At 42.5% G+C, this 10,588-nt stretch overlaps 1 protein-coding gene across 2 annotated transcripts in view; it reads right to left on the reverse strand.

Moving 5' to 3' along the window:
• The window catches only part of bcam (basal cell adhesion molecule (Lutheran blood group)), a 52,316-nt gene extending 42,240 nt beyond the window's left edge, over positions 1–10,076 (reverse strand). The window contains exon 1 of one of the 2 annotated variants that reach the window (XM_044359257.1): positions 9,839–10,076. In XM_044359257.1, the coding sequence (XP_044215192.1) occupies positions 9,839–9,902 (64 nt within the window). In that variant the 5' untranslated portion in view covers positions 9,903–10,076. The remainder of the gene's footprint in view (positions 1–9,838) is intronic. The other variant, XM_044359258.1, reaches the window with a different exon arrangement.
• Positions 10,077–10,588: the final 512 nt, after the last annotated feature.

Below are 10,588 nucleotides of genomic sequence, written 5' to 3' on the forward strand. Positions count from 1 at the left end.
CTCCTTCCTCTCCTTGTCTCTCTCTCTCTCTCTCTCTCTGCGGTGTGTGTAATCAGCCCAGTATTAATACCTGCATTCCAACAGCCTACAGGAATGTCTTAACAATGTAGCCTTGTTCAGGTGGTGAGAGACAAAGACCTCACTGACAAATACATAAAAAAGTGCCACGGTGATGAGTCCCAGGGCCACAGCATGTATGAAGTGGGGCGCTTTACATTTTTGAGATGAAGACAGTTGAGTGGGATACACTTGACTCTCAAGGTGTGTTCAGACAGAAAGCAAAGTCAATTTTTGCCTGGCGTATTTGACTGCTGGGCTGTTTGTGTTTATTCACCCCAAACAGCCAAAATACCAGCTGTACATTCGCTGTAAACTAGCTAGTAACAGACGCGCTGACTGTGTTCTGAACTCAGGACTCACCAGAGAGACTCCAGTTATTTCTGTTATTTCCCTCCAGTAGCTCTCCTTTCCCTATTTTCTCTGTACATTTCATGAGGCATATGAGAGATATGTGAAAATTTTTCATTTGAGTTGAAACATTTTCAACTCGTGCGGGCATGTTTATGCCTCAATTCACACCAACCCTGATGAATTTGCATCTAATCACGTCTTTCCATTGACTTTGTATGTAATCGCACTGTGTCTAAATTTTGCTTTGCTTTGTCTGAACACACAGTCATACTGCCTCCAACACTGCCATTCTATCTATCTATAAATTGTAGGTTTTGGGTTGTATATTGGAGTCTTTTTCTGATGAACGGCAATTAATTGCTATGAACATACATTTTATTATTCTAAATGTGTTTTGCCATATTGTGATATATACTGTATACGAGTAGATGAGAGTTAATGAAAAGCTGCTCCATCATCCTCCCATCCTCCCCCATCCCTCCCTCTGCCTGTCCTCCTTTGTCAGGCCTTATTATTAAACATGTGTCCTCTTCTGCCCCTGCCATTAACCAACCCCTCCCTCACACACTGCTTTCAATGGACAGGCACACACACACACACACACTCAATGCGCAGCGCACACTCCCGAACTGCTAATTGACATGGGGAGTCGGTGCATCTTTCATCATTTTCCACAGAGACAAATCTTGAAGTATGTGTGTGTGAGTGTGTGTGTGTGTGTGTGTGTGTGTGTGTGTGTGTATGTTAGGGTGATGTGAGTGGCGAACGGGATCAAAGGGGGTCCTCCAAGCTGTCTGTCCAAGACCTCTGTGCCTCTCTCAAGACTCCAAAGGGCAGCTATGAAAAGGCCAAATATCTATTGTTCTCATCACTCACAAGTACTACAGCATAAAGATTCAATATGATCAGCAGACTTCTGCTTGATAATCATTCAGTACAAATAATTGTTAACTAAATTCAGACTAACTGCTGCAAAATGTCTGCTAGGACAGAACGCAAGATGCTCTCTAAGCAAAACATTGGGGTTATAATTACTTTAGCCCTTAATAACATGACGCTAAATCAGTTATCCACTCTGTAAGTCTAACATTATCCCAACAATAACTATCCATCACGTTTGTTGTTCTGCAGATCATACAGACATGTAATTGGAAATCATTTAGCCTGATGGAGTCATAACCCAATTGAATGCTATTGATTTTGGATTAAATATTCATATGGACCAGGGGCAAGCTTGTACTTTTTCCTGCTAGACTGAATCAGAACGAAGGTTTGAAACTTGAGTCTCATTGCATTACTGGAATATGGACACAGCTGATGAACAACACAGGACATACGGCTTTGAAATTGACAATGAAAACAAATCTAGAAAAAGCACTCGCCTTAATTGATCTTGAAAAAGCAACTCAAGTGCTTTCAACCACTGCTGCACCAAACTGATGCATATTTACAAATACTGTTACAGTCGAACCCCTTCTGGCTTGATTATTGTCATTAGTTGAACTGTCAGTCAAAAAAATTACCTTCCCCACTGCTAAGATTCACTAGGGATTTGATAGACCCCCCCCTTCTATTGGCTCCTTCTGTTCAGGCTATTGTGATGATTACACAACACATGGTCAGCAGGATGCATGTATTTTCCATCGGGCCCCAGCAGGGATGAGAGAAAGATGACTGATGGAGGGTAAGACAAAATTAGAGGAGGAGAGAGATAACTGAGAGAGATGTAAAGATTCGGATAACACAGTGATAAAAGTAATGATTTACAGAGCTGGGCCTAAACTAGGGTGTGGTAAAGAGACCGACAGAGAACAGAGAAGAGATTCACACTAAGTTAAAGAACAGGACGTGACTTGAGGAGAACATTAACAGTCAGAGCATGGTAACTTTACCCCTTTACTCTTCTCTTTTCAAAGTCAAGTTCACACAGGCAGAGAAGAGCAAAGGGGAATTTAGTGCTGTGGTCGTCGTTTCAGAGGGGCACTGGTAAGTGAAACCTCAATAAAACAAAGACCACTTATGTCCTTAAGGCAGTTGCTTGACTCGGAAGCCATGAAAAACTGACACTCGATCTGCTCAGTGATGCTACTCTGGTCTAACTCTCAGGTAACGTGGGGAGCCCCCTTTTGTCACACATATAGACATGAAGTCATACCTAACTACCAGCACACAGAACCAAACACTAACATAGGCTCAAAGTGTGTGAAGGTGTTGTAATACGAACACCACCTCTGAATCTCACACACAAACAAATCCACAACCACCCTTCCCCTCCTCCACCTTCTGCTCCTCCTCTTCCTTCCCACCGTGGAGGATTAATGTTCCCGCTCCTGTCTCCCAGGTCCCCCCGGCCCTGTTAAAGCAATAAGATCTCATTGTAAAACAGTGACCAGCTTCACTGGAGAGGTTAACCACCGCTGCTTAACCATTAACTAGATTAAAGTTGGGAGGGGCAAAGGAATGTTCTATGACAGATGGAAAAGGGAGATTGGACATAAAAAGTGGTTTAAAAGAGAGGAGAGTAATCCCAGTGGTTTCGACCTACCTTTGTGGCAGTGGTTTGAGTGAATTTGCTCACATGCACACATATATACACATATGTAAACATATAACATTCTGTAGCACAGTGAACTTTAAGTCACCCTCATCTCCTGGTTATCATTATGCGATCGAGATAAGGGAGGAAAAGAATCCCTTGGGGCTCCACTGTCGTATTTCAGAAACCACTCCTTCAGACTTAAGATTTACTGGGTCAGAGGTGCATTCAAATATCTGTCCAGAGTCTTAAAATTATTCCTTGGTGGCATGGGAAGTGATCAAAACTATGTACTGTAATTTTGCAGAACCATTTCCTGAAATGTCAAATAAATAAGTTAATTTAGGGGTGTGTTCACAGCACCAAACATATAGTTTTACTATCTCCTTCCCCCACAATGGGCCCAGCCAGTGGTGTGGAAAGACATGAGGTGGTAATGGAACCCAAGTGTGTGTGTGAAGGAAGAGGGGGGGGCGAGATGGCTTTTTGGAGGGGTGCATTCAACAACTGCTGCTGAGGCAACTGTTGATGTCTGAAAAGCAACAGCTTGCGGGGCTCCCAGAGGACCCACTGCCAGCCAACAGTCAGATGGAGGGTTTAGGGTTGGAGGGGCGCAGGGGTTAGGATTTCTTCTCTGCTGCCAGGAAAATGATCTCCTTGGCCACAGATCCAGGCTTTTCCGTGAGATTCCCCATTCCTAATTGGTATTCCTGAATCCTGATATACACCGCCTGTCTGTTCTTCGCTGCTGCTATCTCTGCCTTTATCTACCACTTTTGTTCGTTTCATCCTCTCTTGCATGCCATGCTATTTGATTGATCAAAACAACTGGACAAGACACAAGACGAGTATTGTAGCCATCATTTTCTGTGGTCATCATATTTCCATGCTGTTTTACTCTGATACAGATTTGTACATTGTGTGGTTCAAAGAGCTCAAGCCAATCCTGGTGCTTAGTTTATTCCAGCGGCAAACACAATGAGAAACAGATTCTCTTATCCACATCTTGCTACAGCACTCTCCTGCTAAATGGATTGGCAGCACTTAACCTCGTCTCCTGAAAGAGCTTTGTGAATTTTCAATTTTGCTACAACCCTGAATTGCAACCCACCCAACCCCCCGTCGCCCAGCCACCACCACCACCCCACCACCGCTATGAAATACACAAATGTAGAGACAAGGACACACATACAGACACATGAAGCCTCTTTTCAAGGCTGCATTTGGAATTACCCATCACCATCATCTTCCTCCCTCGAGACAGGAATAACAAGACTGCACGGTGGCAACACAATAGTCAGCTGTAATCATCTCTCATCTCTTACCTTGCTCTGTCCATCCCATCCTCTCTGCTTCCTTCCTTCCCTCCCTTCAACTCCCACTAATAACAAAATAGTGAAGCCTCAAAGCAACAGCCTTTAACCAAATCAAGAAAAAAAAACTTTTAGCCAGCTTCTTTTTCACCTTTCTCCTCAAATGGGAGAAGATTTCATTCTTATTTTAAAATCATCAATAGTGGCCATAAATCTGCTGTGGAACGGCTCTAGGGATGGGCGTAAAAGCAAACAGAGCCCTCTCCTACTAAAACACAGTGGGCAATCTTCCTGATGCTATGCAGGGTCATAAACTGTAAACCATGCATAAAAGCACAGAGGTCAACACAGCCAAAGACAACATGGTAAATCACAGCAAACAAACACATGCACAAATAAGCCTGGACACCAAATGACCTACCCTAAAGTGTCTTTTAAAGGACAAAAAAGAGAGAGAAGGTAGGGTTAAATAGAGACAGACCAAGACAGAGAGACAGGCAGACAGACAGAGATAAGGAGGGAAGGAATCAAAGACAAACAGGAGGTGAGTGAGATGGGAACATAGACAAGGATAATCAGGAGAAACACACCCCTAGTGTATTTATGAATACCTGTGGAAGTGTGTTTAATCACAGCTTTAACCGCAGCTCTTTTGAAGCTCTTGTGAGGAATCAACTTTTCCCGTCTTCGCTTTAAACCACATAATTCTTGATAACTGACTTCAAACCAGGATTTATCATGTGCATGCCATGCCTACTGGTACTGACTGCCCACTCACCGACGAACATCACGTTGCACTATAACAAACTGCTGCGATTAAGTTTCATGTGTCATTCACTGCAAAACATAAAACAACATTTGTGGGTATGTAAAAGGATAACCATCTCTGAGCTCAGTAATGACTCAATCAACTTCTCCATAGGGCTGGGTGATATGGCTAAAAATATGATCAAGATAATTTTTTCCATATTGATCAATATCGATATTTATCACTCTATATAATTTGATAATGCTGCCAGTTTTAAGAGTATTCTGATAATGACTGAAGCCTGAAGAAACCAGAGGGTTCATCAGTTAAACTTTAGAATGGTTTAACATAAAAAAAATAGAATAACATGTTGTAAACATTTAACTTTAAAAACATGCTAAAAAAACAATACAAGTTAGCTTCCCTGTAAATAAAATTAAAAGCTGTGACTACTGTCACATCAAATTCCTTCAGCCATCTTTGTTTTAAAGGTAGAAATCTGAGTAAAAAGTGCAAAACTGTAATCCAGCCATTACACTACATCTTAATATATATATATATATATATATATATATATATATATATATATATATATATATATATGTCATTACTCTTACTGACTACATTATTTTCTGTATTTAGTTCACATATCATTAGCTTTGCTAGTTTTCTTTATGAAATGACACTAGTGTTAGTAGGTAGCCTTTCGTTGCTACTCTTTTTACTTAGCTTTGTGCTTAGCCTAGCTTAGCAGTTAGCTTCGTGAACCAACAGTCAAAGCAGCCTCATTAAAACGATGATGAGTGATGACTATTCCGCAGTTGCAGACAGAATGTCTCTACTAGAGAGGTGTCTGTGAGTTAGACGTCACAGGCACTCCAGCTGTAGCTCTACTAATGTTAGCACTAGCTTAGCCTCGTCGGCAAATGCGACAGAGTTTGTCCCTCTTCGCCAGCCTGGGTTCACTTGCCCGGGAACAAATTCTGACATAGAAGCTAATCTGATTGTGCTGCTTTTGTGCCCCTCGGTTCCACTCATTTTTTTCCTCTTTTCCAGAGAACATCCACTTTCTTCACTGGTAGCGCAAACAATAATGTGCGATAGGCTGTTAAATCTATCCATATCGAGCAAAAAATGTCAGAAGTTTATCATTGTTATCGACATAACATTTATTGTGATCCCATATCGAGAATTTTATCACCCAGCCCTACTTCCCCACACAAATCAACCGGAGCGCATCCTTTCTTTAACTGACTAATGTTTTGGTGTCTCCTGGATGTTCAGATCAAACAAACATGGAGCAAACAATGGAAGCCACAAGAATGCACCCTGACTGTAAACAGACTCCAGCTTCGCACCAATAACACTGCCTCTTGATGGTAGGATAGAAGCCACATTGTGGCCGCTTGTTTGTACGCGGATTACTCACTGACTTGTGGTGAGAGGGGATTTTAAAGTGAGAAATGGAAGCCTTTTTCCATAGAATTTGAAGTGATGACAAACAAACACAAACACATTACAGACCAAGCTCCAACATGTCCAGAGGAATGCCACTCATTCCACACCCGCACACATTCACAAACCCACAGATGAGAATGAATCACCCCAATAATTACAGCCACACCATTCCAAGGCCTTCTCCCCCAAAGGTCTAAATGACAAGGGGGCAAACACAGACTTGCTCTTCCAAAGCAGCCACTATCAACCTGTCACTCACTGTTATATGAGCTAAGGTTTTCACTGTTGCGTAATGCCATAATCCTGCAGTTAGGCGCTCTACTTACATGTACAGTACACATTATGCCCGCATCTGTGTGTAAATGTTGCTTACGTATGAGGTGTGCATACTTACTGGTCAGTGAATATATGCTATCTGTGCAGGCCTGTTATTAATAATTGTGTATTCATGCATTTTAAGTACACACAAGTCTGTATGCTTGCACAAAACCAAGACTACTGCCCCAAGACAGTTCAGGAGGAGGTCCCACTGGCTTTTATCTCCTCATGGCTAAATGGCTCTTTTTCTGGCCTAATACCATAATAATTACACACGGCTGCAGGGGTGCACTTTTGATGCTGCACTGGCAGGGGGGACAGAAATTAAAAGCGAGGAAATGACTGTGGGAATTAAGGCGGCGATAGACAAAGAGGCTGACGCTGCATGTTAGAGGCTAGCACCTTGAACTCAGCTGATGCTTGTCACAGCGATTCTTTCCACCTGTTTCTGACCACTTTGGAGTCTCTACAGTTTAGCTCAAACTCATCTGACCATCTCTCTCTCCCTCTGTCTCTCCTCTTTAATGTCGCTTTGTTCTTTTTATCCCCCAGACAAGGAAAAATGTTGGAAAGAGTTTATGTGAAGTTATTGCTTCAAAAAAAATACCCCCAGAACACATTGGTTGGACATATTCTTTCCAACTACTTAATGGAGGCAGGCTGTCTTTCACCGTTTTTCACCAGAAAATGAAGTAAAAGCTCAGCCTGTTTCTGCAGCCTGTTGATGCCTGTACTGCGATGGGAAAGGCAATGGCATCTCAAAAGCGTCAGACAGGAGCCATTTGCCAACATGTCTGGGTGAGTGGGTCAAAGGGTCAGTGTGATCCTGGGCACTGGCATGCAGAGCACCTCGGGGCGCTGTGGGTTGCCATGCACCACATATCCCTGTGCCAGAACTCCATACATTAATACATGCATACATGCTAACAAACATGTAGACAAACTTGCAGGACACAAAAATACACACACATCTGGGTGTTCTGTGTCTCGTGGTTCTATTTAGTGCTCTCACTACTGACATACTTGGAAGTTGAAAGTGTGTGACCAGTAATTGTAAGAATGTGGGTCTGTGTGACAGAATCCCACTGAGATCCTACAAGAGCTGCTATTATTAGACAAAACTATGTAAGACACACACACAAACACACACATACACACACAGAACGAGAGAGAGAGAGAGAGAGAGAGAGAGAGAGAGAGAGAGGAAACACAGGGATTCGCCAAATGTTTTTTTTGATGAAAGCAATGTTTGTAGCAAAGTGAAAAGATCACTTTCCTTCCCTCAGACCGACTTCAGAGAGGCATGGGGCGGATGGGTGAGTTCAGCACCTGGGGCCTTGCCTCTAAATCAATGCACCACAGCTGTACAGAGGGATGTGTGATCTACACAGCATCCATCAATTACAGGACACTTTTTAGTAGGCACCTGTTAAAAGGCTCCATGAAGGGCAGACAGACAGCAAAGCGCAACAACTGTCTCTGAGGCCTAAAAGGAGGGAGGGAGCAGTCATAAAAAGAAGTCTGGGAAATGTGGCAGGAGGAGAACGAGAGAAGAAGAAAAGCTAAACCACGTAAACTCACGGTTGAGGAACCTCAGTTTTCCATAAAATAAAAAAGAAATTGGAACACAATAATGGGCTACATAAATGATGAGAAATGTAGAATGACTCAGTGAACACAGTGAGAGGAAAAGGAGGAGATAGAGAACACAAGAGAGAGGGGAGTCACCCAGTACTCCAGCCCCGCCCTGCGGCTCAGCCTCAAACCACCACAGCCTGCCTGCAGCAGCAAGCCATTACAAATAACTTTCAAAAAATGCCCGCAAAGCACTCTCGCAAATTTGATTTTAACACGCACTCAATCAAGTCATCTATTATACATTTTAGAAGGACATTAAACAACTACAATTTTACAGGGACACTAAAAATTTTAATTTTAAAAAAACATATAGAGTACAGTACAACCATAATGGGCTTTGGGTACTGTGGTCTACTGCTGAGTAAGAGGAAATAAATGTCTAGTACAATAAGGTCAATGATAAACCACTTGTTAAGTACCACAGCTACTCCTTAAATCAACGTAAGCTACTTGGTTTTGGTCAGTAATCACAAACTTTTAGATTACATAAGGCAAATGTTAAGTTCAATTTGGTTTAAGTCTCTCCTGCAGCACCCAGGGGTGCTGAGGGTGAGGCGCACTGCCAGCAATGGATACGCAAATCCCACAGATGAAACATCAAAGCACTAGAAACTGCAGCACAGGAGCCAGGCAGCAGCATGAACGAGATGGAGCATGGTCTTCAAATAAAAGCTCACTGATGGGGAGGAAATAATTGGTTGTTTCAAGGCTTTGGAAAGCTCTTTTGTAGATTTCTTTTAATTAATTATACTTGTCTATACATGAACACTGTGTTTGTTTGGGTTTTATTATGGCAGCTGGTTGTATTGTTGAAGTATGGTCTTATCAGACTATCCTGGATTGGCAGCGGAGTCCAGAGGAAAGTCGCAGTGCACCGCAGTCCTGTGCGCCAAGAAGTGCACTCAAGTGAAGAAAACTACAAAGAGTCAGCATTAACCATTAGTGTAGATTAGTGTAGATATCTTGTACATCACTGTTGGCTAACTTGACAGCTGCTGCAGATTTGTTAATGATATTTAACTGGCAAAACAAATTGACTAGTTCGATAAGTAGGCTACATGTCGGTTTCGCGATAAATCCGGTTTTCCACCTGCTGTCTGCATCCTCTGGCTTTAGTGCACAGGCGGTAACAGGTTGAACACAATGCAACAATATGTAGCAAACATAACCTACTTACAAGATGTTTGATTAAGTAGGACAACTTAATGAGCCGCTTCTGACTGCGGCATGCTCAGGCAGGTCCGCGCTTTAAGCAGCGGACCTCTGAAACTCGGAGTGTGCTGAAGAGGAAAGTATAAATCTACAGCCTGAAGCCATGAAAAACTAACTAGCACCGTGTCCAAAGCATTATAAAGTTACTACAAGGGGGTATAATTTAAAAAATGTAGCGGAAAGTATCAAAGAGACTTAACCTACCTTGCAGTGCCCAGAGCAGCAGGGTGCACAGGAGCGACGCGCGTCCAAATGTTATCCCGTCCATTGCCGCTTTTGTAACTTTTTCAAGTAAAAGTATTCACTTGGTTTTTGCTTGTAGAGTGTGGAAATGTGGCAGCAGCAAGTCTTCTGTCTTCTTTCAATGCTCCAAAGCTCTCTCTCTCTCTCCTTCTTTCTCTCTCTCTCTCTCTCTCTCAGCAAAAGGAGTGCCTCTCTCCCTCACACACATACACAGAAATCTGATGCTGGTGGCAGTCTTCTTGGTTGATATATTTGCACAAAAGGTGACCCCCCCCCTCCCTCCTCCCAATACAACCCCCTCCTCTCTCTCTCTCGCTCTCTCTCTCTCTCTCTCTCTCTCTCTCTCTCTCTCTCTCTCCACTCCACTTGCAGAGAAAAGACCTGCTTGACTAATCGTGTATCTACTGGGGCCCGCAGGATAGTTTCTTTAAAGGAACTTAAAAGTGATTTTATCATGAGGCTGTCTGACTCGCAGTAACTCCAAACCCGTACCCTTTAGTCAAAATAACTAAAAATTTATCAGGATGATTTATAAAATTCACAGCAAAACAAGTACAGAAATGCATAAACTTACATTAAAGTCCATATGCCAACAGTGGTTCCTAAGTAGCTACTATTGGTTTCGAATTTAAGTTGTTTTTTTTACTTATTTAATTAAGTTTAAAGTATTAAAGTATCATAAACATAGCGCCCCAGCAGCTTTAAATCATT

This window comes from Thunnus albacares, chromosome 8 (genome assembly GCF_914725855.1).
Source record: "Thunnus albacares chromosome 8, fThuAlb1.1, whole genome shotgun sequence".
Taxonomy (NCBI): Eukaryota; Metazoa; Chordata; class Actinopteri; order Scombriformes; family Scombridae; genus Thunnus; species Thunnus albacares.